This window comes from Petaurus breviceps, unplaced genomic scaffold, assembly GCF_028583685.1.
Source record: "Petaurus breviceps papuanus isolate PSGF00001 unplaced genomic scaffold, PetGlider_PUasm1.0 90165, whole genome shotgun sequence".
In the NCBI taxonomy this organism is placed as follows: Eukaryota; Metazoa; Chordata; class Mammalia; order Diprotodontia; family Petauridae; genus Petaurus; species Petaurus breviceps.
In genome coordinates this window covers 186,000-213,590 of record NW_027187189.1, presented here as the reverse complement: position 1 = coordinate 213,590, position 27,591 = coordinate 186,000, and the positions used below count along the sequence as shown (strand labels likewise).

Below are 27,591 nucleotides of genomic sequence, written 5' to 3'. Positions count from 1 at the left end.
TGTTCATTGTAGCCGAATGTTTTTCTGATACTTTGAAAATGCGTTTAATAATATTAAGTGAACATTTATAAAATGCTTTATGTGTGTTATCTTGATTTGATCCTCACAAAAACTCTGGGACATAGGTGCTATTATTATCCCCATTTTACAGAAGAGGAAACTGAGGCAGACAGAAGTTAAGTGACTTGCTCATGGGTCACACAGCTAGTGTCTGAGACACGATTTGAACTCATCTTCCTGACTCTATCCTATACTCTATTCACTAGGCCAGCTGTCTTAATATAGACGCCCCTTCCCACTGATGCAAATGAAAACCCTTCCAAACCTTAGCAGGCTCACACGTCACTGTGACCAAAAAAGACTCATCCCTGGATGGCCAATGTTCTGGGGATGAGACTCTCCTTAGACAGGTGGGTCTTTGTATGACAGAGACAGCAGGGCAGATAAGAAAAACACATGAACTGGGTGTTGGGTATATGTCCTTTCTCTACCACTAACTCCGAGTTGGGTATATGTCTTTTCTCTACCACTAACTCCCTGTGTGGCCTTAGATGAAGTATTTCCCCCTCCGCTATGCCTCCGTTTCTTGTAAAATGAAAGGGTTGGGCTATAGAGGAGGTCCTTCTAGTTCTGACGTGGTATGGTTCCATTGCCATGCACAGAGCCATGTCAACTCAGTGAGACTTGGAGGAATTTGTGCTCCATTGGCACAGCTTTTGAGACATCGGGGTCTCATCCATGTTTTGCTAAGGCATCTGAGGACAATTCTAGTAGAGAATCCTTATGTCATTGGGATAAAAAGGCAGCTAAATGGTAGAATGAATAGAGGCTAGTCTTGGGACTAGAATTTGCACACTTACTAGCTATGTGACCCTGGGCAACTTGCTTAACTTACATGCTTTTGGTTTCTTCATCTGTAAAATGATGATAATAACAGTACCTCCCTCATAGGATTGTTATGAGGTCATATGAGATCACATATGTAAAGCAATTCGCAAATCTTAAAATGTTATATAAATGCTCACTATTATTATGAAAGGGCATAAGATTTGTTTTTTTTTTTAAAGTTTAGGGCAGTAAAGTCTACACTACAGTTTAATACTGCACCAGTAATCAAATTCTATAAGATGGCCCTGTCTCTAAGCTCCAACTAAGCTGTTATACATGTAGTCCTAGTTCCAAATAGTCTGAGCCAGGGGGCAGGGAAGGGGAAAGCCCATACTCAGTCTCCCCCCCAATGACCCCCACCAAAAAAACAGAACCAGCCAGGGCCCCAAATAATAATCAACAGGTTTATTGTCCTAGAACTTAAATTGTCTACCGGTTCTTAGAGCTAAACTTCCAAAGCTACAGTCGGCAACTTTTCATCAGAGCCCAGGGAGAGGGGAGGAGGAGGTTGTTGGGGAGGGGAGCAGATGTGAAAGAAAGAAAGAGAGAGAGATTATTGGGGAAGGGTAGGGGACTTTTTTTTTTCCCTCTTTTTGTTCTCTCTGTAGGTTACAAATTGAATCTGGTGGTAATAGCAAGAGGAATGGGTTTATTTCTTGGGGGTAGGTGGGGAGACACAAGAGAAGAGGAAGAAACACAAGAAAGACACAAGGAGGAAAAAACCAAAGCCCAGCTACAGAAAAGAAAGTCATTAAACCCCAAATAAGACATCTACATTTCCAGCAAATCAGAAAATCCAGGTGCAGCAGTAGGGGATGAGGATAGGATGGAGATAGGGGAAGTAAGGGTCAGGAAAGACAAGAGGATGGGGAAGAGGAAATGGGCAGATGGGCTGGGGGGGAGGGGAGAAGAGGGGCATGGAGGATTAGGGAATCTTTTAAATTTTTTTTAAATTTTTTTTTATTAAAAATGTTTCCTAAAAAATGCCACTTTACTTTTTCTTTGCCTTGGTGATAAATATTCCTGTAGGGAGGGCCTGAAGCACCAGGGGGTGGGGATTAGAAGGAGTGAAGGAGAGGGATCTAACGCCCATCTTCCCCACCTCATCTCACTGGGGCAACATCTTCCCAGGTGTTGGTCCCTGGGAGAGAGACTTACGATGCTAAGGGCAGGAAGAAAGATAGCAGTATGAAGAACAATCTCTCACCCCTCATTGGAGATGGCCTTTCAAATACAGTCACACCCTCCCCAGGCTACCTTCTCCATGAACCTACTAAAGAACTACCCTAACTCCTTGCTAGACCCCCAGCGCCCCAAGTTAGTAACCCTAGAAACAATGAATGGAACGACTCTCACTCCCAGAATGCTCTAGGGTACCAGAGGCAGGAATGGGGACCAATCACCAAGCATTTATTCCCCTACCTAACCCCACTTCAGCTGTCAGACTTTCCCTGAATCAGCAGATCATCCCGGATTATGGGGATGACAGATCAGGGGTAGAGGGCAGAGATTATTCTCTCAAGAGACAACCCCTTTCCTCATGTAATGTTGTACCCTCCTCCTAGACTTTGGGCAGCCCCCTTCCTATAGCCCACCTTCCATCCTTTCCGTTCCAAAACCCACATCCTAACTTACCAGTCTTTCTAGGGATGGGGGTGGAGGTAGGGAAAGGCTGAGGGAAAGGTCAGGAAGTTAGCCAGTCCAGGAAACCCCCTGTCAACTCCCCACTGAAATAACAGCCCTCAGAAGCTAGCACCCTGCCCAAAACTGGGTCCTCCAAAAATTAGAGCTGGGGGCAATGAGGACATCGGGGAAGGGCTGAGACTTGGGAAAGGGAAAAGGCATTCCACTGCCAAGTAGAAGAGGGTCAGAGAGAGTGGTGAGAGACAGTGGTGCCAGGCCCTGATCCCTTCCTTCCTACCCAGTGTGGGCTGGGTCCCAGGGAGAGTGGGGACGGGGTGCTCAAAGAGAGAGAAAGAGAGAGCTGCCGATGTCAGGGTATCGGGGACAAGGGGCAGGAGAAGGGGGGTTCCCAGTTTGCAGGCAATAACCAGTTTCCCCGATAGCACCCAGACAGCAGCAGGAACAGGGTGGGGGCTCCTCTGGAAACATTGTCAGCTACAGGCTGAAGAAGACAAGTGGGAAAGAAGAGTTACTTTGGGTCCATTCTCCTTCCAGCTCAGTAGAGACTTCTCCCCTCATACTTTATACAAGCTGCTTCTAAAACAGGATACATCCCCCCTCCCCACCCCCATATTTATACAGAAATCATGAGACCAACCACAGGAAATTCCTTCCTGGTCTAAGGGTAGAGACAATCCCCCTTCCTCTCCAAATCCCCACATCCTAATGTATACTATCCCAGGCCTTGGAAAATCTTTCCTGTAGACTGTCCTCCATCCTTTCCTTTCTCCTATGCCAGGACAGTACCTGGTGCATACTAACTGTAAAACAAATATTTGTTGATTGCTCCAAAATCCACATCCTAATTAACACTGTGCTGAGTCCCACCTCTCCCTGTTCTCAGTTTGAAGGATCAATGTGCAAATGAATCTCTGGGAAGGATCCTTATACCCCTTACACAGGGGTAGATCCTTTCTTATTCCTCCCTCATTTACCTCTCTTTGTGATCTCTGACACCCTGGATAGGGCCTTCCTCCTTGGCAGCCTCTTCTTCTTCTTCCTCTTCTTCTTCCTCCTCCTCCTCCTCTTCCTCTTCAACCAAACCCCGGCCGGGGCCTGGCTCCGAAGGGGCACTGTTCTTCTCCCCCTCGATGGGAAGGGCTCTTTCTCCCTCTAGGGCCAGCTCTTCTTTCTCATCCCCCTCCCCCTCAGGGTCCTGGGTTTCCTTAAGTCGTTTGGGGGAATCCTAAATTCAATTGGGGAGGGCAGAGGGGAGAGTTGGAAAGGGAATGACATATAGATCAGGTTAAATGGATCTTTACATGTGCCTCCTTCCCACTCAGTTCATTCCAGACTAACTTCATTCATGACCAACTCCCATCTCACCCTCCTGTTCTTAGTTATAATGATTTTAAATAATAATATACTTCTTTTTTTTTTTGCCTTTTGGAGGGCAATTGGGGTTAAGTAACTTGCCCAAGGTTACACGGCTAGTTTTTTTTGTGTGAGTGTTAAGTGTCTGAGGCCAGAACCAAACTCGGGTCCTCCTGTCTCTGGGGCTAAGCGCTTTACTCACTTCGCCACCTAGCTGCCCCTATAATAATATACTTCTACAAAGCCTTATATCTTACAGAGCACTTACAGATACATTATTTCATTTAATCTTCACAGCAACATGGTGAAGTAAATTATCATTTTACAGATGGAAAAACTGAGGCTCAGAGAGGTCGACTTGCCCAAGGTCATATAGCTAGGAGCTTGTAGAGCTGGGATTCAATACAAGTCTCCTGACTCCAAGCTCAGGGCTTCCTGAGCCTCCTCACAGGTTTTTTTCCCTCCCACTCTCCTTCTCCAATTTCTTCTACCTCTCAATTCAGGTTCATTGCCCAACTTCCCAGAATCTCAGAGGTGGAAGAACCCCAAGAGGCAGTATGGGGTAATGGTAACTTAACCTTTCTCAGCCTCATTTTCCTCATCTGCAAAATGTGGATAAAAATAGCAGCTACCTCACAAGGCTGTTGTGAGGATCAAATTTTATACACACATACACATATATATATATGCATACATATATGTGCACGCACATTTATCTGAGGTTTATATCTATCTGCAAAACTCAAAGTGCTATATCAGTGCTAGCTACAACATAACATTTATCATAATATAACTTGATCCATGCTTGAGAAGGAATACCTTCTACAGTCATCTCTGATAAATGGAGAGCAAGTTTTCATCTGAAAAACTCCCATGAAGGGGTACCCACTAGCTCCCAAGGCAACCTGTCCTTTAGAATAGAGCTAATTGAAAGTTTCTCCTCCTACTGAGCTGAAATTTGCCTCTCTTTGCAACTTTGGGTAGAGATGGAGTATTCCCCATGCCAGGTAGCCAGTAGTAAGGATGGTATTACCTCCAGTGAGTCCCCTGCTCGCCTCTTCAGTGCTCCCTTCTCATTCTTTTCCTTTGAAGGTTCATCAATCACCAGCTTTCCCTCCTCATCGCTGCTGCCATCTGTGTTCCCCTTCTTCTCCCCATCCCCCTCTGACACCTCTCGATCCGGCTCGGCATCTTCCGGACACCCTTTTTTCTGGGATGGCTGGTGGGGGGCAGCAACAACAAGAAGTAGGTCTCAAGAAGTGATTTAGGACCCCCTATTTGTGCCTTTTTCCCTAATCAACTGCTTCCTTTTCCTTTGAGCAACTCCTCCTCTACTCTGTCCATGTTTGAAAGGAAGATCTTGGTTCTAAGCTCCACCCCTCAAATCAGACAAGATGATTTGATGGGGAGGAAGATGCATGTCCCCCTCTCTCTATGATGAACTTTCCTTTCCTTCTAACCCAGAAGATACCTCATCCTAGGAAATCTCTTTGATAAGAGTTATTTCCTCAAATCTCTATTTTTATCTTGGACAGATTAATTGAATTCACTTAAAAAACCTCCATTCATTTCAACCTTGTTACCTTTTACTTACTAATTACTCTACATGTTATATCACATGAACCTTCTCAGTAGAATGTATGCCTCTTAAGGGAAGGGACTTAGATTCCATCACAAAATAGGTGCTTAATTAATATGTGTTAATGTGAGTTTACCTTCATTAAATGCCTACTCAGATTAGAGTACAAAGAGAGATACAAAGTTTAGATAAGATCCCTGGGCTCTAGAACTCACATTCTAGTAGGTGGATAAGACCCAAAGACTAGGTGATGTCACACAGAATATTGCAGGATAAAGCACCAGATAAATAATCCCACCAGAAAAGTACTCAGTGAAATCTGAGAGAGAAGGTTGTTAAAACCTAGAGGAACCAGGGAAAACTTGAAAAGGGGTAGCTGTTAAACTGAGCTTTAAAGAAGGAGTAGGCTTTTAGCAGGTGGAGGGGTGAGACATTCCAGGTTTAGGAATAGGATAAACAAAGGTAGGAAAGCTCAGTATGTCCAACATGAAAGGAGCAGTTCAGTTTGACAACAGTATAGAGCCGATACAAGAGAAGAGTGTGAGATGAGGTGCCCTGTTTGGAGAGAGCTGAAGGGCGGACGGTAGAGAATTCCTCCAGAATTATCCATTTAAGCAGGTGACCCAGGGCAGTCATCTTCTGTGTCGTGTTCCCCTATTAGATTGTGAACTCCTTGAGGGCAGGGATTGTCTTTTACCTTTCTTTGTATACCCAGTGCTTATAGTAGATGGCATATAGTAAATGCTTTAAAAATGTTTATTGATTATATAGAGATGGTGGATGGCTTCAAATGTCAGGTCTGACTTTGAACTTTAGTCTGCTGGCAAGAGGGGGCCAATGAAAATTTGTGAATAAGAGTAACAAGATTAGATGTATGTATTTTTTAAAAAACCAAAATATTTTCAGTAATAAGAAGGTTGTATTGGAGGGAAGAGTGGAGGAAGGTCTGTTAGGAGGCTACTATTGTCATTTAAGATGGATGATGATGAAGGAATGAGGTAGCAGTAGGGATAAGTAGAAATCACCAGATGCCAGAGATATTTTATTGGGATTTGGGACTTCATAACTGCCTGGATATAAGAGGTGAGGAAGCAGGAGTCATCGAATATAAATTCTGCTTCACTCCCACCATAACACCTTTCCTCACCAAGACAGAAATTTCCCTCTGCCCAATTCCAACTCCCCAGCTTCCTTCTCTCCCTACTTCCTGTCCCTCCTTTCCTTGGGCCTCAGAGTTCTAGACTCCTTAGAGTTCTGACTCTGTAGTCTGGTGGGTGAAGCCCCAGTCCTGCCCAGGTGCCTCACCTTCCCTCACCTGAGCTTCTAAACAAGCTGTTTCAACCCCATGGTTTCAACTCTTCTGCTAACACTACCCCCCCGCCCCCCGCCAGAAGTCCTCAAGTCTATATCAGTAGTTTTTTTTTTTTAATTTCCATAGCCACAACTTGAGAAAAGTGACTATTTCCTGTCCTTGGAGGTTCCTGAGTATGTGGGAGTGGGTCTTACCTGGTAGCCAGAGGCCTTCACAGTAGGATTGTTTTCTATCTCCCACAGACCCTCACTGAAACCTTTCCTCTTGTTGGGTTTGCCAAACTTCTCCTTGGATTCCTCATATGGGAAGAGGTCTTTGGGACCCAAGAATGCTCTGAGAGATGAAGGAAATGCAAGGTCATTCTACTGGGCTGCATCCATGCAGAGGAAAAAGCAGACCCCCCTCACTTTCTCCCTACCCCCTCATCCTTCTGTCCCTTTTAACCACCCTATAATCTACATTTCCAGTCCCTCCTTCCCCTCTCACCTTCCCCTCTTTTCCTCTCCCCACCAAACCTCACTCACGTCTCATGGGTCCCGAAAAAAAAAACTTGGTACTTGTTGGCTGTTGACTTCACTGCGGCTTCAGGCATTTCATCAATCTAGAATGGGGTGGGGGGAATAGGAGAAGGGAACATGAACAGAGAACAGCCTCTCATCTAAGCCTTAGGGGCATCTGCTTGAGGGAGAGGGGGTCACTTCTACAGGAATTACAAGACATCATTTGAGCCATGGAAGAGCCTTAAATAGAGATCATCGGGACTAATCCCCTGATTTTATATATGAGGACACTGAGGCTGGAGATCACACTGCTAATAGTTGGGTGTTGGCGCTGAGACCAAAACCCAGATCTCCTAACATCCAAATCATGCCCCCTTCCACCTCCTCGGGGAAGCAGAAACAACCACCTGCCCCAGGTCCCACTGGAAAGAACAAAGCTTAACCATAGCTAAGGAAACAGTATCTCTTTCCCCTCCCCATTCTCAACCTTCAAGGTCTGGAGGGTGGCTATTAAAAGGTGTATAACGATTAGTATATGGACAAAAAGGAGAGGAGAAAGGGGAAGGCTTGGTGGGGTGGCAAGCCCAGGAGGCCCCACTGCAGAGGGGGCACGAAGCCCCCAAGGGCTCCTAGAATTCTGGTCTAGGCCATCAAGAACAGCCTACAAAGCCTGGGAAACTACAGCTCCCAGCAGCCCCTGCAGCAGCTTGGCTTCCCGCCGGACAGAGGCTGGGTAGCCATGTTGGTTGAGGACCCAGAGGTTGATTCAGGGTGGGGGAGTCAGGACTGATAGCTGACCTGTTATGTGATTAACACAGACCAGACAGACAGACAGACAGACAAAGGCAGCAGAAATAGAGAGAGATGGGGCAGGGAAAAAACCTACAAAGAACCTCACGAGAGATGGGAGACATCCCTCAGAAAGGCAAACAGAACGCCCCTCAAAAAAAAATAGAATAATTTAAACTAAAAGAAAGAGGTTTTTGTTGTTGTTTTTTTTTTAATTTGAGCTCAGTTTTGTCCCCACCCCCACCCTAGCTTCCTTAAACCACAACCTCCCCCCCATGAGTCTCATCCAGAGCTCCTCCCCAGGGCAGAAGTCCTGGTCCCCAGCTGCCTCCTCCCCCAGGGGCAAAGAAGCAGCCCAGCCCAGAACCCGAGAACGTGGTCTTCCTCACATGCAAGTGTGCTCAGGGTGGGGGTGGAAAGGCAGGTTCTCCCCTCCCCAACACACAATCCCTGTCGCCATGACAACCCGGCCCCGGCCCCGCCCCCGGGCCACTCAGCAACCAGGAATGTGGCCACCCCTCCCCCACTGGCCCTTCAGGATAAGCGGGGGGAGGGGAACCTGGGCCACTTTACTCAAAACTCTCGCCCCACTCCCCGGGTCTCCGGCCCGTAGTCAGACACCTGAGTCCTCTTCATCAAACCACACTAGGGAAACTGGTTCCCAACATGGAGAACAGCACGAGAGACCAATGCCTGGAACTCTCAGACCTGGCTAGGGGCGGGAGGGAGAGTCCCCCTGCCAGGACACCTGGGCCCTATTATGAGCAGCCTTCCCACCCCGCTCCCCAACCTTCCCGAGGGGCCAACAAGAAGCAAAATCTGAAACACCAGTGCTTAGAGATCCTGGGGGGAGACAAATGATAATAATAGCAAAAGCCCCGGGTCCCAGCCCTTCCTTCTTGGTAGGAGCTTCAGGAACTATAAACCAGGGCTGGGGGTGGGGATGAAGATTAAGGTCCAAGGGCCAGATAGGCAGGCTTCACTGCGGCCAAGAGAAAAGAATCGAATACGGAGGGTCTCCCAAGGAAGCAAGCACCCACTCGGCAGCTCCTCACTCCCACGAAGTGACTCCAGTCATTAATGGGTCAGAGCCAGGGAAAGGCCTGAGACTTCCATTACACTAGATTCCAGAGATCTCAAAGAAAGAACTTACACCTCCCTCTTAAGTCTCCACTGGAGCCCACGCACAAGCACACACCCCCACCGGAAAACTGCCTTAGAAAGGGTCAGCCACTCCCCTCCCCAAAGCCACTCAGCATGGCAAAGAACCCAGGCATCCAATTGCCCAGGCCTGGGGGTGGGGGAAGAGGGAAAACAAAGAATGGAAATTAAAAATAGAAAGGATTCAAGACACTAAACTTACAATCCCAAATTCCATCCAAAGAAAGGGCAGGACCAGATGGTAAGGGAGCACCCAAGGCCCTCCTAATCTGTCTAGGCATGATTAGGACACCCATAGCCAAAGGGACCATTCTGTCCTCTCACTTGCCCCCCATAGAGAATGGGCTTTCTTGGTGTATGTGTGTTGGGATGGAGGAGGATCCTCTTTCCCACTTCTGGATCTCCCAAAGAGGCTGACATCTCAATCTCTCACCTTGATCCATGGGGGGTAGGGGGGTAAGCAGTGTGGCAGTCAACAAGCATTTATTAAAGGCTCACTATGTGCCAGTCACTGTGCTAAAGGGGCTAGGGATTCAAAGAGAGGAAAGAAAACAAGATTTAGGGTTACAAAGGAACTGATTTTGTAACTTGGTTCTGCCATCAACTGTATGAGAAAATTGTTTAACCTCTGTTGTGCTCAGTTTCCTCATCTGTAAAATGACAGTTGAACTCAATCTCTAAGGTCCCTTTCTACCTCTAAATTCTAGGATCCTACAAGTCTTCCTTGCCACTCAAAAAGGGAAAAAGTCCTCTCTACAGTCTGATCTCGGTTCTTCATGCTGCAAAAGAATATTTCCTCTCATTCAGAAACAAGGGTGCTCCTCTAATGAGTGGGAGATCTGGAGTCTAGGGTCTCCCCTAACATACACACATATACTTGTGAACATGCGCGTGCAGGCACACACATATATTCCTCCTCCCAAAGGACCTGAATCTCAAGCACTGACTTCTACCCCAGGGGGTGACTCAGAGTAGATGAGTCAGAGCTAAATGGGTCAGGGTGGAGCCCAAGCAAATAGCAAGGGACCCTGTCTCCTGCCCCCCATATTCTCCTAGCTGCCTCCAACACCCCCCCCCCAACACATATACATTGGGGTTGTTCGGGTGGGGAGGTAAGAGGCCAGTGAGCTATTTATAGCTGGCCATATCAGGTACTTCAGATATTCCCAAGTCCTGTTTGAATTCAAGGTTGGTATAGTAAGACAGGGCTCAGAGAATCCTGGTTCTTCCACTTTGCCTACCCTCTCTGGGACTGTTTCTTCATCTGTAGAGAGATTACAGTATACTAGATGATTTTTAAAAACTCTTCCAGCTGTGACATTCTGTGACTTTTATGAAGTCCTGTCCCTGCCTTATTTATTTGGCTCCCAGGTCCAGGCTCAGGGAGGCCTCCAAGATGAATTTATAAGTACTCAGAAATTTTCAATCATTTAGGGGGCTGGGCATGAATGAAAGGACCTCCAAATAACTCTTCTCTGGTCTGGAGACCACCTTGAGTCTACACAATCCCCCCTAGGGAATCTCTAAAATCTTAAAACCAATCATGCTATTGAGACAGCCCAGACTGAGGCAAGGCTGAGCCAGGGACACAGAGCCCAAATAGGCACTGGATCACTGCCAGTCTAACTGACACACCCAATAGCCTAGGTTCAATTTGACCCAGGAACCGGAAAATCTGGGGCAGGAGACAGTTGGGACTATAGGAGATGGGGAATGAACCAGGGAAGAAAGAGGAAAACCATGGATGGATGGATGGGAGGGTGGGCAAGAACTGGGAAGGGATCAGAGAAAAGATGTTATGTCTAAGTATGTGTGATCATATCAAGAATTTGGGTTTCACACACAAACACCCCACTCACTGAGTTTCCATGCTAGAGATTGTGAGTGTAAAGGTAAAGAGGAGGGCAGCTACTAAATGCTTGGAGATCTCAAAGGAAGTTAATGATGATAGTGATTATCAGCTAGTTAACAGTACTAATCTCTTCTATGTAGTATAGTTAACCACTCACCATTTCTTTCTCTGGGGATCTTTGTTGTTCAGTCATTTCAGTCCATTCTGACACTTTGTGACCCTATTTGGAGTTTTCTTGGCAAAGATACTGGGGTGGTTTGTTATTTTCTTCTCCAGCTCATTTTTACCAATGAGGAAACTGAGGCAAAAGGGGTTAAGTGACTTTCCCAGGGTCACACTGCTAGTGTCTGAGGGGTACTAGGGGATCTCCACAGGCTAGAGAAGACCCAAGATCTGGAACTACCTGGACTCCTAGACCCCAGCCCTGCCCTATTCAACTATACCTAGAGCTATTCTGGGGGCAAAGCATGGCTTTGCCCCAGATTGAGAAAATTGTATTCCCTTTCTCATAACTAAGTTGATTCCAGGCAACCCCAGTGAAGGTGTTTTAAATAAAGGAGGCACTTTGCCTCTGCCCTCTCACTTCTCATCTGCCAAATGAGGGGTTAGAGTCAATTAGATCTCTGAGGTACCTTCAGCTCTTCTTATTAGCAGTAATAACAACACCAACAACAGTGCTTGAAGGTTTGCAAAGTACTTTCCCTACAATTATCCTGTGAAGTAAATGATATATTATTTCCATTTTAGGGATAAGGGTTAGACCTATGATTTTATTGGAATAGGGAATTCCCTCTTGGATGAGGAAAACCCTTCCACCAATGTAGGTCAGTCAGTTTGTCAATCAGTCAACATTAATTGAGCAACTATGGTGTGCCAGGCATTGTGCTGAGCACTGGGAATACAAAAAGAGGCAAAAGACAGTTCCTGCACAAAGGAGAGGTTGACCTGTCCAAGGTCACATAGCCAATATGTGTTAGAGGCGGTACTTGATTCCGGATCTTCCTGATCCAAGGCAATCTCTCCTTCATCTGTTATACCCCAATGCCTTGTCTCATTTTATGGATAAGGAAACAGGCAAGGACAAGCAAAAAAACTGATCATACAGCTATGGTGTATCAGACCTAGGAGCCAATCCCAGATCTCCCGAGTCCAGCTTCTGTATTATACGAGTCTAAAAGTCTGTGGCTCTATGATGTCCCTGGGGTAATGAACTCCTCCTCTAGGAAAAGGCAGGGGAATCTGATGTAGTCCTAGTTTTGCTACTGACTTGCTGTGTGAGCTGGCACAAGTCACTCCATTTCTTTGGGATGTTTTGACATCTGTCAAAGGACAGGGTTGGATTAGATGATCCTTGAGGTCCTTCCAAACTCTCAATCTCTCTGGTCCTGTGATTTAACTTCATGAGAGAAAAGAGGAGAATGACTAGTCTTCCTTCCCATCAAAGCTGATTCCCTTTGGGGCCCCAGTCTTATGATAAACCTATAATACTAACATCTCACGTTTTCATAATCTTTTAAGGATTACAAATTTATTTCCTTTCAACCACCTTGTGAATAGGGAGTACAAGTATTAGCTTCCCCATTTTACAGATGAGGAAACTAAGACTTGAAGAAGGGAAGTGACATGCTCAGGGTCCCACATTTAGTGTTAAAAACAGGATTAGGACCCAGGCCAAAGTCCAGTATTCTTCCTACTATATATATCATGATGCCTCTCCTTGAGGCATCTCCCCATGATATTCTCACATCATATTCCTATGACTAAATCACTGGATTTAGAGCTAGATTTAATGCATTGTGATCATCCAGTCTAAATTTCACCTTTGAAGGATTCTTCATATTCCTATTCATTCATTCAACAAACATCAATTGAAGACCTACTATATTCCAGGTACCATGTGCTAGGCTTTCTCCAGTATTCTTATTATCAAGGAATCAACAGACTGAGGAGGGATAGGTAGATGTGGAAAGGGAGCAGGTCAGAAAAGGGTGTGATTCTGGACACTAAGGGTTACTGTAAAACAGGCTCCCATGGGGGAGGAGGGAGGGAGAGCCTGGGTTCCTATCTGCTGACAGTGGCCCTGCCTGATCTCCCTGCTCCTTCATAACCCTATCTGAAAGGTCCAGGCTTGAGGCCTGGGTAGGGTTAGATTATGGAACCCTGTAATGGTTTTGACACATCCCCTCCCCATCCTCTTACCAGAATTGGGCCTAAGGTGAATAAAGGCGGGGAAAGATTGAACTCCAGTTTCCCCATTCTTTAATCCCAAGACTCAGTTTTGTGTCAAAGGGAACCAGACATTAGCCTTTCCCCAAAGTCTACCAAGAGGAATAGATGTTTGGGGTTTCAGCCATCTTTAATCTGCCCTCTAATCCAGAAGGGGACCCAGGAAGGCATCTCTTCCAGCCTAGGCCATTTCCTTCATGGTGCTCCCAGCTTAGCCTCTGGACTTTGTCCCCCAGTAGGAGTTGGAGCTGGAAGTCCTGCATTTGGTGCTTGTGCTGACCCACTGCAACTCTGGCACCAGGACCAAGATGCCAGGTCAAAAGGGTAGGTTAAAGTCCAAGTGTGCACATTATCCACACACATGTGCTCATATGTACCAATGATCCTGGTGCCTTGGATCTTTCTTTCTCCACCTGGTGGGGTGGGGAGGATGAAGAAGAGCATGAAAGAGTGATAAAGTAAGTGTGTGGGTGGCATTCAGAATCCATCTTCAGCCTCGGAGGAGAGGGCCTGGACTTGAGGCCTCCAGGACTTTCCTAGGGAGATCAAAGGCCTGGCGGATAGGCCTCCAAAAGGCCAAAAGGAGGGTGCGGCTCAGGTTTATAAAGAGGGCCAGGAAGTTCAGGAGCTAGAGGCTCTCTACTTCCCCACCCCCACAGGAGCAAAGATTCCTTCCCTTCTACACAAGAAATAGAATCCCTCGACCCGGAAGACAAGACAGGCAGACAGACAGACCGACAGACACACACACACACACACACACACACACACACACACACAGACACACACACACACACACAGACGGCACCTGTACCATAAGGACACTTGCCTCCTACCAGATACACATACAAGATCCCCTTTCCAGTAGACATCCACACCAAAGAAAGAGATAACCCCCCCACCACATAGTATAAACATTAAATGAAACTCCCCCCAGCAGACACACACAAGATTTCCACACACCCCCTCTTAGCAGACATACATAAAAAGAATGGACTAACACGGACAGACAGAGAGAGAGACACACACACACACACACTTACCCCCAGAATATACAAAAAACAAGATTTCTACCCCCCAAGCAAATACCAACCAGAAGGAGACACCACCCACATATACAAAAAGTATACCCCTTTCCAGAACATACAGCAAGGAGATTCCCTGTCTAGACACCCTGAAGATCTCCACACACACACACACACCCCCAGCAGCCACACACAAATCAAGGACACCCCAAGATCCACACACAAGGTGACTACCCCACCCCCAGCAGACACACGCACCATGGGACTCTTCTCCTAGGAAGCACCCATAAGAAAACTCACTCAGACCACTACCAGACAGATTCCCTCCTTTGCCAGTAGATATACAGACAGGTAGGATCCTCCCCCCAAGCAGAAACATATAAGAAGCACTTCCCTCCCATCCCCCTGCAGTTACACACATAATCTCTCTTCCATCAGTAGATATATACTGTAGACTTCATCCCACTAGACACACACACACAGATGCAGACAATAATTCCTGCCCCTGCCCCCATCCAGTAGATATACACAGGGAGACTTTACCAGTAGACACAGACAGACAGACAGACAGACAGACAGACACACACACACACACACACACACACACACAAGATTGATGCTCTGCTCCCCTCTCCAGCAGATACACTCATGGAAATTCCCCACCTCCACCCCAGCAGCAGACAAACACATGAAACTACCTGGACACTATCAGACACACTCAGGGAAGTTCCCTCCCTTCCCAGTAGACACACAAGAAGGACATTCTCCCCACCCCCAGCAAACATACACATTATTTCCCCCTCAGTATATACCCCAAAATACAAGAAGACTCCCTCTCTAACACCTACATGAAGAGACTTGACTACCAGCACAGAACATGCACAGACTCCCTCCCCTCTCAGTAGATACAAGGAGATTCTTCTACCAACCAGTTGCATACACGAGAAGGTTCTCCCTCCCCAGATGCACATACATAATAAGGAGAGTTCCCCTCCCTCCATTTTTAACCTCCCCCATTCACTACAAGGTGGAACAAGCGATGGAGTGGAATGATCTCTAGACTTGGGGTCAAAAGAGATGTTCAAATCCAGCCTATAATACTTACAGACCATGGGCAGGTCATGTAACCTCTCATCTTCAATTTCCTTATTTGTAAAATGGGAACAACAGGACCTACTTCAAAGGATTGTTATGAGGACCAAATGAGACCACGTATATAAAATACTTTACAAATCTTAAACAAAAATTAGCTATTATTATTGTTGTTACTAATCACCACACTACTCTCCTACCCACCCAACACATTGGCAAGTCTCCCTCTCTCCAAACTGACCCATTCGAAAGACATCCCACCCCCAAACGTACAGACATAGAAACTCTCCCCACATACAAACCCAGAGAAAAGCAACTCTCCCCCAAACCCAAGACACACATGAAGTAGATACCCCTGACATCCCTCCTTCTCTCTCTCTCTCTCTCTCTCTGTCTCTCTCTCTCTCTCTCTCTCTCTCTCTCTCTGTCTCTCTCTCTCCCTCTCCCTTCTGGACATTCAGACACCTCTACACACAAGAAGAGATCTTCCCTCTCAGGTACAGTCACTAGCACAAATAGCACCCTCCAGAATTAACAAACACACAATAAAACTCCCCTTACTCCAAACATCTAAGATTTAAGGGCTTAACCACATAACATCCAGGGACACAAGTAGAGGAAAAATCCCCCGATCCTGCTCTTTTTCAATAAATTAACTAAATGGATCTTTTCCTCTAGGGTTCTCCCTCAAGTTTCCCCTTCCTAATTTCATGTGGTCCCTCATTCTGATATTTATTCTAAAGAAACTTTATAACTTAAGGTACCTTAGAGTCCCTCCCTTACTATCTCTAAGTGACTAATAACACAAACCTTAAAAAAAAAAATCAGGAGTAGGGAATACTCACTCCCTCAACTCTGTCCTTCCTCTTCCTTCCTGTATCCACCACCTCCCCTCCTCTCCTTAATCTGAGTGCCTACTCTTCCTCCCAACCCCCTACTTCCACTTCAGTTCTAAGGGTACAACTTGAAGAAACAGAGTTAGTTAAAGGTTTGATTTTCCCTCTTCCTCCTTACCTCCCTCGAACCTGGACAGGTACTGAGGGCAGGGAAGGCCCAAGGCAGAAAGAATTGAGAGTGCAGCCTGGTCTTTCCCCGAGGGGCCTACTACAGGCAGAGGGACAGTGGGGCGATCAACCACATGGCCGAGACTAGGACGGTTGTGGCGGGAGATGCACACACCTGGGAGGGAGGAGCAACCATCCCCTCCCTCCTCAACGACAAAGAAGCTCCCTTCTCCCATGAACCCCCAGTCCAAAGAACAGCCCAGATCTCTCCTTTGGCTACTAAATTAGGGTTTGGTTCATTAGAAGAATTTTCTTTTGGTGGGGAGGGGGCGCTTTTCTCTCCAATTACCTCCCTAGCCAGGTAGACACCCCCACTCCCAAGCCCAAAGTTTTCCAGGGTTAGGAGCAAACTCTTTTCCCACTGCCAAACACGAAAACCCACACGCTGGTCTAGGCACTTTTCCCTCCCCTTCACTGTGGTGGTGGTGGTGTTGTGAGTGAAACAGAAAGAGGAAACAGGGAACTGGGGAGGGGAACCCCAGAATGGAGGTGTTGGAGGGAGCAGGGATATAGGGGAGGTTACATCTCTCAAACCCGGGGGTGGGAGGAGTTTCTGGAAAGGGACTAAGCCAGCCCCTCAAGTGAGGCAGACAAGCTGGCGAGACTGCCCAAAGGGAGAAATTGACCAGGATGGGGCCTGGGGAGGGGGACATTGGCCATTCGGGAAAGGGTAATAAAATTGACCCGCACGTCGTTCCTTACATACATATACTTTGAATCGGGCCCTCACCCTTTACGATCCAGGTGCTCGCCTCCTCCTTTCCCCTCCCCTCTCTCCTCCGCCAAGTCCTACCCGGTCCCTGGGCAGAGAGGCCTGGCTGCCGCGACCCACGAGCTGCCCGGACCATTATATAACACGGAGGTGGAGAGACCGAAAACCCGGCTGTGATGGGGGCGGGGAGGGGGCAAAATCGGGGACCCAGGAGTCCCCTGCCCCCACCCCCTCCGGGTGCAATGTGCTAGTGCCCGCGTTATGCAACCCGGGCGGCTGGGGCATAAGCGTGGCCTATCCCTCCCTCCCCATTCCCCCCCCCACCACCACCACGCACTCCCCTCCGGGACCCATCTGCTCCCCCAGCTCGGCTCGGCTCGGCTCGGCCTGGCCCGGCCCGGCCCGGCCCGGCCCCAGCCCCAGCCCCAGCCGCTCCGCACATCCCTTTCCTTCCTTACCCGGGCCGGCCAGTGAGGGTATCCCTTCATTTTGGCGAACACCAGGTCTCCGCATTTGTATTCCTTCTGCCTGTTGGAGCGGGACATCTTGGGGGTTCCGGTGGCTCCCCCAAACTCAATTCTGGAGCGGGAGGGGGGCCCGGGAAAGGAGAGAGCTGAAGTTTGACTCCGCTAGCGCGAAGGGGGGACAGGGGGAGGCGCCGCTCCGGCCCCCTCCTCTTCCTCGTGCAATCCCCCCTGCCCTGAAACAGGAGCCCACCCCCCCGGCCCCGGCTCCCGAGGCTCAGCTCCTCGCGCCTTCTCCTTCTTCTCCGCCTCCAGCAAAGGGGTGCGGGCAGCCGATTGGGGGTCCTTAGCTCCCGGGAGGTGGGTGAGCGCTCATGCAGTTGTTTGTGTTTGAAATTCAATTGCTCCCTCCTCGGAGCGAGGCCTCTTCCCCCCACTCCCTCCTGTCCCTACTCCGCCTCCTCCTCTTCCCTCCCCTTACCTCCTCCCCCCTCCTCCCTCCTCCCTCCCTTTTCCACTTCTCCCTTCCTCTCCTGCCCTCGGCCTCCGGCTCCGGTTCGATGAGACCGGTCACTCGATGCCTAGTGCCTGTCCCTGCCCGCCTTCCCAACCCCAGGCTTCTGGGGACCCTGGGGGGCCAGGCAGGAGGAGTGAAGTGCCGAGCGCAGCGATTGGGCTTTGTGTGCAGCAGCTTAGCTGGGTGGCAAAGGGAAGGTGGACAGATGCTCTGCTGGATAGCTAGGGGAAGGGAATCCAGGACTCAAAGGGCCTGCTTCGTTGGCTCCCCGACCTGAATTGCATTGTGGTTAGAGTGATCCAAGGGCAGAAAAGCTTCCCATCACTATTGGAGCAGACATTGAGTTTCCAAATGCCATTGCTTTTAAGTGTCCTGCTTCTCCCTGTTTGTTTCATGTCAGCAGATGTTTTACTCAGAGTCTGCTTCGTGCCCAGCACTCTGCAACCCCGGCGAAGGGAGGAGGGACACAAAGGTAGAAGACTGTGGCTGCCCTTGAGGAGTTTATAGTCTAGTAAGGTTATTATGGAATAGTGGAGATGTGGCAGCAATAGACCATCGACATGTGGAACAATGAAAAAAAACCAAAACCAAAACATGCTGGACCTTGAGTCTACAGACCTCTTTGAGGACCATCCCAAAATGGAATGGTCTTGTCTCCGGGGAAGCAGGTTCTCCCATTCTACTGTATGTCTAGATGACCATTTCTCTTGGTGATTTTAACTCAGATTCTGGAAGACCTGGGTTCAAATTCTAGGTCCTACCCAGAATTAGGGCAGCTAGGTGGTGAAGTTAGCTATCAGGCCAGGTCCGCAATCAGGAAGATTAATTCAAATCTGGTCTCAAACATTTACTAGCTATTTGACCCTGGGCAAGACACTTAACCGTTTGCCTCAGTTTCCTCACTTTGAGTCAGATGTGACTGAACAACAACATCCTGAATTATCTGGATAACATAGAAACTAAGTCATTTTATTTTTCTGAGCCTTCATTTCCTAAAATGCAAAATGGGGGTAGTAATCCCGGCATCCCCTATCTCACAAGGAAAGAGCTGTAAACTACCAACTCAGATTCTATAATTTATAGTTTGAGTTGCTTGAGATGCAAAGAGACTCTTGCCCATAGTCACCCAAAGGTAGGATCTGAACCTAGAAATAGTTTTGGTTTTCTTTAGTGTGTCAATTTCCCCAACCTTACTGTAAAATCTTTGAGGGAAGGGACTGTGTTTTATCTAAATTTTGTATCTCCCCCAGCAGTGAAGGGGAAAAGAGAATAAGTGTTTATGTGGTATCTACTACAGGCCAGCTATTATGCTAAGTATTTTATACAAGTGTTCCACTCATAAGAAGCACCTACAATGTCTTACTATTAAGATTACAATTAAGGGGTTTTCTTTGGGGGGGGGTGATGGGAGTAGAATGACAGAGACAGCACTGGACAGGGTCCTGGGAGAGCTTTAGATCCTAGCTTTTCCACTATGTAGCCTTGGTCAAGTCTATTTCATCTCTTTGGGCCTCAGTTTCCTCATCTCTAAAATAAAGGGGTTGGACTAGATAATCTTTGAGATCCCTTCCAGGCTAACCTGTAATTCTTCATAATAAGTGTCCTAAACTTGACTGAAAATCCAGGGTGGGGTGGGAACCCAGGGCTTAGCAAGGGCTAGCTGCAACCTCTAGAAAAAGAAAGAGCTTGCTTAATGAGCTCTTAGACCTGGTTTTCAGAGTGGTTTGGTTTGTTTACTTTCCAAGCTTTGGCCAAAATGAATTATTTCCATGGTACCTTTAAATGTTTGACACCTATAACAAGGGTACAGAGATGGGCAAACAGGATGATGAAGGGCCTTGAGTCCATGTTGTATACAAATCAGTAAAGAAACTGGGGGTATTTAGCCTGGAGAAGAGAAGGGGAAGAGATAATAAAAGGAAGAAGGGGAAGAAGAGAGAAGAAGAGTGATGGAGGAAAAGGTGAGGAATAAGAAAGGGGGGAGAGAGAAGGAGGGAGAATTCTTTTCAATCAGCCAAGGACTGTTATATGAAAAAGAGATTAGATTTATTCATTTTGGTTCTAGAGGGCACAACCAGCAGCAAGGATAGGAACTGCAAAGAGCCAGATTTAGGCTTGATGTTGGGAAAAGCTTCCTAACAATTAAAGCTACTCCAGAAGTGGACTAGGTTGCCTGTGGAGGTGATGGGTTCTCCTTCCTTGAAGCTCTTCAGAGGCTAATCAAATGCTTGTTAATACTAAGGATGTATGGGTTGGACTAGATGGTTTACAAAGTCCTTTCCAACTCTCAAATTCTATCTTTTTTTTTTTTAGCCACATAATAACCCTGTGTGGTCAACAAGACAAATATTTTTAATCCTTATCTAAAAAGGGAGGAAAATGAAGACTGATGAAATGATTTGCTCAAGGTAATAAAACTAGAGAGTAGCAGATCCAGGTTTCCCAACTCCTGCATGGCTCTTTTCACCTTACCCTTGACCCCTCCTTCCAAAGAATATCCAGTATCTGTTGCCACAGGGTTGTTGCCTTTGTCCAAGTGGCAAAATCAAAGTTTTGTTACAATAAAGAATAAAAAGACATGAGCAATATAATTCAGTGTCAAGGTTGCCATACACTTCCTTATGACTGTTGGAAAGAAAGATCTTTGGGGAGGATTGATTGATAATAAGACATACTTCTCTCCATTCAACAGGGAGGTAGGGAAATATTGGTAAGGAATATTACACATGGTCACTTTGGTGGGTAAGTTTTGCTTAACTTTTTCTTACAAGAGAGGTTTAAATGGGAGGGGGGATAATATAGAGAAACAACTATGGTTTTGAAAACCAAAGGCATCATACTTTTTCTCCCCAAAAGATTGTCTTATTGCAAAAATGTACCTATGTCATGAAAGGTTCCTAAGTTCATACCCTTTGACTAAAAAACAAAAACAACCCAACCATTTATGTAGTCCAAGAAGGCCAAAATATGAATTTGTAGTAACACTTTAGGTGGTATTAAAAATGTGGAAACAAAATAGGTGCCCAGTGATGGGAGAATAACTGAGCGAGCTGTTAAATGAACATAATGGAATATTATTGCATTCTAAGACATTTTTTAAAATACTAAAGAATTCAGAGAAACATGGGAAGAATTATATGAACTAAGGCAGAATGAAGTAAGCAGAGCCATGAGAATGCCATACACATTGACTACAATAATGAACCTGAGTAAAAATTAATCTTGGTCCCTGAGAAAAAGATAAGGGAATACCTTTCTTTAAGTGGAGAGAGGTGAGAGAGGAAAGTTAAGTGAGAGTTTGTGAAATATTATACATACCTTCAGATCATTTTGTTGGTTTTGCTTTTTTTCTTTGTTGAAAGAAGGGCTTATTTAGCAATGAGGGAGGATATCTGGAAATGGCTATGATGTAAAACCAAAAGACAGCTTTAAAACTTATTAAAAGTAACAACAATGTATCCTTGTCTCCAATGTAACAAAAGTTCAAATTTACAATGAAATAAGTTGCCATCTAATTGTAGGAGAACAACCTCAGGCTTTTAGTATAGCAAAGTATCCAGTTTTCTTTTTCTTGTCACAAGTTTCTAGATTTCTGTTTCAATAAGAGGATACAGAGTGTCCATGCAAAAGTGTCTAGGTTCCTTTTGCAAGACAGGCAGGCAGGTTTGCTTTGTAACAAGTTCCTTTGCCTTTGTTACAGTGGCACAGGTCATCCTGAAGAAGTACATCCTTTCCCATGGCCTTAAGTGCTTTTGGCTTCTCTCCCCATGCAATTATAAAGCCTTTGTTATAATGTGACATGTGGTCAGGTTTAGTTGCAGCGAAGTATCTGATTTCTTGTTTGCCATAAGGTTCGGCACCTCTGTTTCAATAGCAAACCCTGGCTGCTATTACAACAGTGTCAGGGTTTTTCCTTTTCTTTTCTTTTTTTGTCGCCGGTGGGAGGGGGGGTCTTTTTGGAGGCAGGAAGGCAGGGCAATTGGGGCCAAGTGACTTGCCCAAGGTCACATGGCTAGTAAGTGTTATGTATCTAAGGCTGGATTTGAACTCAGGTCCTCCAGACTCCAGGGCCAGTGCTCTGTTCACTGCTCCACCTAGGGGTCCTAATACTTATAACTCTTAAGAACTGTATCTATGACAGTTGGAAGGAATATAGTTCGACAGAGGGTGTGGGTATAAGTTGACTTTGATGTGATGATCAAAAAAATTAAGGGGTAAGAAAAAAGAATTGTACTGGGAGAAGAAGTAAGGGGGAGGCAGAATGGATCTAATTGTATCACATGAAGAAGAATGAAAGACCTATTACAGTAGAGGGAAAGAAGTGGGTGGGTGAGCATTGTTTAAGCCTTACTCTCGTTGGATTTGGCTCAAAGAGGGAATTACAAACACTTAGTTGGGTAAAGATATCTAGCTTATCATATAGGGAAGTAGGAGGGGAAGGGGAAAAGAAAGGAGGGTGGAGTGGTGCTGATTGAAGGGCAGGCACATTGAGGGAGGCAATAATCAAAAGCAAAACACTGGTGAGGAGGGGCAGACTGAAAGGAGAGAGAGAAAAGTATAAACTGGGGAAAATAGGATAGAGAGAAATTCACAGTAATCATAACTGTGAATGGGATGAACTCTCCCATAAACCAGAAGCAGATAGCAGAGTAGATTAAAAACCGGAATCTAAAAATACATTGTTTACAAGAAACATATCTGAAGCAGAGAGACACACACAGAGAAAAGGTAAAAGGTTGGAGCAGAATACATTATGCCTCAGCTGATGCAAAAAAAAAAAAAAGCTGGGGTAGCAATCCTGATTTCAGACAAAGGAAAAGCAAAAATAGATTCAATTAAAAGAGACAAAGAAGGAAACTACATCTTGCTAAAAGGTACCATAGACAAAAAGTAATATCAGTACTAATGTATATGCATCAAGTAGTACAGCATCCAAATTCTTAGAGGAGAAGTTGTGAGTTACAGGAAGAAATAGACAGCAAAATTATACTAGTGGGGGACCTCAACCTCTGCCTCTCAGAACTAGATTAATCTAACCACAAAATATATAAGAAAGAAGTTAGGGATGTGAATAGAATTTTAGAAAAGTTAGATGTGATAGACCTCTGGAGAAAAGTGAATGGGGATAGAAATGAATATGCCTTTTTCTCAGCAGCATATGGCACCTACACAAAAACTAACCATGTGTTAGGGCATAAAAACCTCACAACCAAGTGCAGAAAGGCAGAAATATTAAATGCATCCTTTTTAGATCATGATGCAATAAAAATTATGTGTAATAAAAGGCCATGGAATGATAGATTAAAAATTAATTGAAAACTAAATAATCTAATCCTAAAGAATGAGTGGGTCAAATAACAAATCATAGAAGCAATCAATAATTTCATCAAAGAGAATGACAATAATGAGACAATATACCAAAATTTATGGGATCTAGTCAAAGCAGTACCTAGGGGAAATTTTATATCTCTAAATGCTTACATAAATAAAATAAAGAAAGAGAAGATCAATGAATTAGTAGGCATGCAAAATTTTAAAAGCTAGAAAAAGAACAAATTAAAAATCCCCAACAAAACACCAAATTAGAAATTCTGAAAATCAAAGGAGAGATTAATAAAATGGAAAGTAAGAAAACTATTGAACTAATAAACAAAACTAAGAGCTGGTCTCATGAAAAAGCCAGTAAAATAGATAAACCTTTGGTTAATTTGATTAAAAACAAAAACAAGAAATAAAGAAGAAAACTAAATTACCAGTACCAAAAATGAAAAGGGTAAATTCACCACCAATGAAGAGGGAATTAAAGCAATAATTAGGAGCTTTTTGCCCAACTGTAAACCAATAAATCTGACAATCTAAGAGAAATGGATGAATATTTACAAAAATATAAATTGCCCAAATTAAGAGAAGGGGAAGTAAAATACTTAAATAACCCTGTTTTAGAAAAAGGAGTTAAACAAGCCATCAATGAACTCTCTAAGAAAAAACCTCCAGTGCCAGATGGATTTATAAGTGAATTCTGCCAAACATTTAAAGAGCAATTAATTCCAATAGTATATAACTATTTGGAAAAATAGGCAAAGACAGAGTCCTACCAAATTCCTTTTATGACACAAATATGGTGCTGATACCTAAGCCAGGAAGAGCCAAAAAAGAGAAAGAAAATTATAGACCAATTTCCCTCATGAACATTGATACAAAAATTTTAAATAAAATATTAGCAAAGAGATTATAGCAAGTTATCACCAGAATAATACACTATGAATGTGTGGAATTTATGCCAGGAATGCATGACTGGCTCAATATTAGGAAAACTATTAGCATAATTGACCATATTCAATAACAGAAATCATATGATTATTTCGATAGATGCAGAAAAAGCTTTTGACAAAATACAGCACCCCTTCTTACTAAAAACACTAGAGAGCAGAGGAATAAATGGAGCTTTCCTTAAAATGACAAGTAATATCTATCTAAAACCACCAGAAAGCATTATCTGTAATGGGGATAAACTAGAAGCCTTCTCAATAAGATCAGAGGTGAAACAAGAATGTCCATTGTCACCACTATTATTCAATATTGTACTAGAAATGTTAGCATTAGCAATAAGAGAAGAAAAAGAAATTGAAGGAATTAGAATAGGCAATGAGGAGAAAAAACCTTCACTCTTTGCAGATGATATGATGGTATACTTAGAAAATCCTGGAGAATCAACTAAAAAAACTATTTGAAATTAACAACTTTAGCAAAATTGCAGAATATAAAATAAATTCACAGAAATCATCAGTATTTCCATATATTACCAACAAAGCTCAGCAGCAAGAGATAGAAAGAGAAATTCCATTTAAAATAACTGTAAACAATATAAAATATTTGGGAGTCTACTTGCTAAGACAAACCCAGCAACTATATGAACACAATTACAAAACATTTTTTCACACAAATAAAGTCAGATATAAACAACTAGGAAAATATCAATTGCTCATGGGTAGGCTGAGCTAATATAATAAAAATGATAACTCTATCTAAATTAATTTACCTATTCAGTGCCATACCAATCAAACTACCAAAAATTATTTCTGAGCTAGAAAAAATAACAAAATTCATCTGGAAGAACAAAAGGTCAAGAATATCAAGGGAATTAATGGGGGGAAAAATTTATAGGCCACCAAAGAAAGGTGGCCTACCCATACCAGATCTACAACTATATTACAAGGCAGCAATCATCAAAATTATTTGGTACTGGATAAAAATATAGTGGTAGACTGGTGGAACAGATTAGATACACAAGACACACTAGTTGATGGCTAAAGTAATCTACTGTCTAGAAAACAAAAAGACTTCAGTTTCTGGGATGAGAACTCACTATTTGACAAAAACTACTGGAAAAACTGGAAAATAGTATGGCAGAAACTAAACAAAGATCAATCTCATACTTTTTTTGGTTAAAAAAATGTCAAAATGGTATATGATTTAGATATAAAAGGTGATGCCATAAGTAAATTAGGAGAATAAGGAGTGGTTTACCTGTCAGATCTATGGAGAAGGGAAGAATTTATGACCAAACAAGAGATAGAGAACATTATGAAATACAAAAGGATAATTTGGGTTACATTAAATTAAAAAGTTTTTGCACAAAGAAAACCAATGCAACCAAGATTAGAAGAAAAGCAGAAAGGTGGGAAACAATTTTAACAGCAAGTATTTCTGATAAAGATCTCATTTCCCAAATATATAGAGGACTCAGTTAAATTTCTAAAAATACAAGTCATTCCCCAATCAATAAATGGTCAGAGGACATGAATAGGTAGTTTTCAAATGAAGAAAGTCAAGCTATGTATAGTTATATTTTTAAAAAATGCTCTAAATCACTTCTGATTAGATAAATACAAATTAAAACAATTCAGAGGTACTATTTCACACCGATCATATTGGTTAATATGACAGAAAAGGAAAATGATAAATTGTGAAGAAGATGTGGTGAAAATGGGACACTAATACATTGTTTTTTTTTCTTTTTTTTAAAGCAATCGGGGTTAAGTAACTAGCTCAAGGTTACAAGGCCAGTTATTTCTGGGTGTGGTGCTGAGAGTCTGAGCCCGGGATTCGATCTCCAGGTCTTCTCAACACTGGAGCCGGTGCTCTTACTTGCTGTGCTACCTGGCCGCCCCAACACTAATACATTGTTGGTGGAATTGTGAACTGATTCAATCATTCTGCAGAACAATTTGGAACTATTCCCAAAGGGCAATGAAAGGGTACATAACCTTTGATCCAGCAATACCACTACTAGGTCTCTATCCCAAAGAATTTACAAAAAAGGGAAAAGGATCTCTATGTACAAAAATATTTATAGTACCTCTTTTTGTAGTGGCAAAGAATTGGAAATTGAGGGAATGCCCATCATCTGGGGAATGGCGGAACAAATTGTGGTATTTGAATATAATGGAATACCATTGTGCTATAAGAAATGAGCAGGTAGATTTCAGAAAAACTTACATGAATTAATGCTGAGTGAACTGAGCAGAACCAGAAGAACATTGTACACAGTAACAGTAACACTTTATCTTAACTTCTTTATCTTTTTTTTCTTCTTTTCTGAAGTCTTTTAAAAAATTTACTTTTAGTTTATAACATTCAATTCCACAATCCCTTGAGTTCCAAATTTTCTCCCTCTCCTTCTCCCCCCTCCCCCATAGTGACATACAATCTGATACAGGTTCTACAATTTATATGTAATGATCAGCTATGACTGACTTAGCTTTTCTCAGCAATACAATGATCTAAGACAGGCCTGTGCAACATATGGCCCACAGGCTGCTTGCAGCCCACCAAATGATTTCAGGCAGCCCTAGAAATGTAAAAGAAAGTAAAGATGTAACGAATGCTTTTTCCACGCCCTGTTTAACCCACTTTCCACTAGTCATTATTGTGCCCGTCATGTAACTTGGTGGGTGGGTTGCCACTGCACACTCTCTCCTGTTTGTTACATGACCCATGGCAACCAACCATTGTCTCTCTCTAGTCTGAGAGAAGTGAGAGTTGTATCTATTCCCTGTGTTTTCAGTCATTACTGGTGTTGAACACGGATAAAGTGAGTGTAGCCAAGTGCCAATGCAGCTAGCGCCTACTACTCAATAAGAAGCAACATGAAGGCTTCTTTCCCTCCCTTGCTGTGCTGCTGCCCTCCAAGTTACATGAGTGTCTGGCATTCTCTCCAAGGTCAGACACTCAGTTCAGTATTTCTTTATATATGAACAGTTGCTATGGAGATTTTTTGGTTCTAACATTAAAGTTTTGGGGGTGACTTTGTAAAATGGGTGATAAAAAAAAATGGATGATTGAACCAGTACATAGAGTGTTTAATCTGGAGTGGACAAATAGATACATGTTTAATTACACGAGACAAAATA

At 44.3% G+C, this 27,591-nt stretch overlaps 1 protein-coding gene across 5 annotated transcripts; it reads right to left on the bottom strand.

Annotated features, from left to right (window-relative positions):
• Positions 1-1,278: 1,278 nt before the first annotated feature.
• HDGF (heparin binding growth factor) lies at positions 1,279-18,150 on the bottom strand. 5 transcript variants are annotated; one of them, XM_069107558.1, is made up of 7 exons: positions 16,436-16,597; positions 15,435-15,505; positions 7,301-7,377; positions 6,971-7,109; positions 4,919-5,104; positions 3,507-3,757; positions 1,279-3,013 (listed from the first exon to the last, which is right to left on the bottom strand). In XM_069107558.1, exons 2-7 carry the CDS (start codon positions 15,462-15,464, stop codon positions 3,007-3,009), a joined length of 690 nt encoding a protein of 229 aa, XP_068963659.1. In that variant the 5' UTR covers positions 15,465-15,505; positions 16,436-16,597; the 3' UTR covers positions 1,279-3,006. The 5 variants fall into 5 exon arrangements, with proteins under 5 accessions (XP_068963659.1, XP_068963660.1, XP_068963661.1 ...); XM_069107559.1 differs by lacking the exons at positions 15,435-15,505; positions 16,436-16,597 and adding an exon at positions 17,656-18,150; XM_069107560.1 differs by lacking the exon at positions 15,435-15,505 and having other exon boundaries at positions 16,436-16,576.
• Positions 18,151-27,591: the final 9,441 nt, after the last annotated feature.

Coding starts and splice junctions, on each gene's coding strand:
- HDGF (XM_069107559.1), bottom strand. CDS start 17,742: ATGTCCCGCTCCAACAGGCAGAAGGAATACAAATGCGGAGACCTGGTG. Junction 7,378..17,655: donor ACCCTCACTGGCCGGCCCGG/GTAAGGAAGGAA, acceptor ACCCCATTCTAG/ATTGATGAAATGCCTGAAGC. Junction 3,758..4,918: donor GAGCAGGGGACTCACTGGAG/GTAATACCATCC, acceptor AATTGAATTTAG/GATTCCCCCAAACGACTTAA.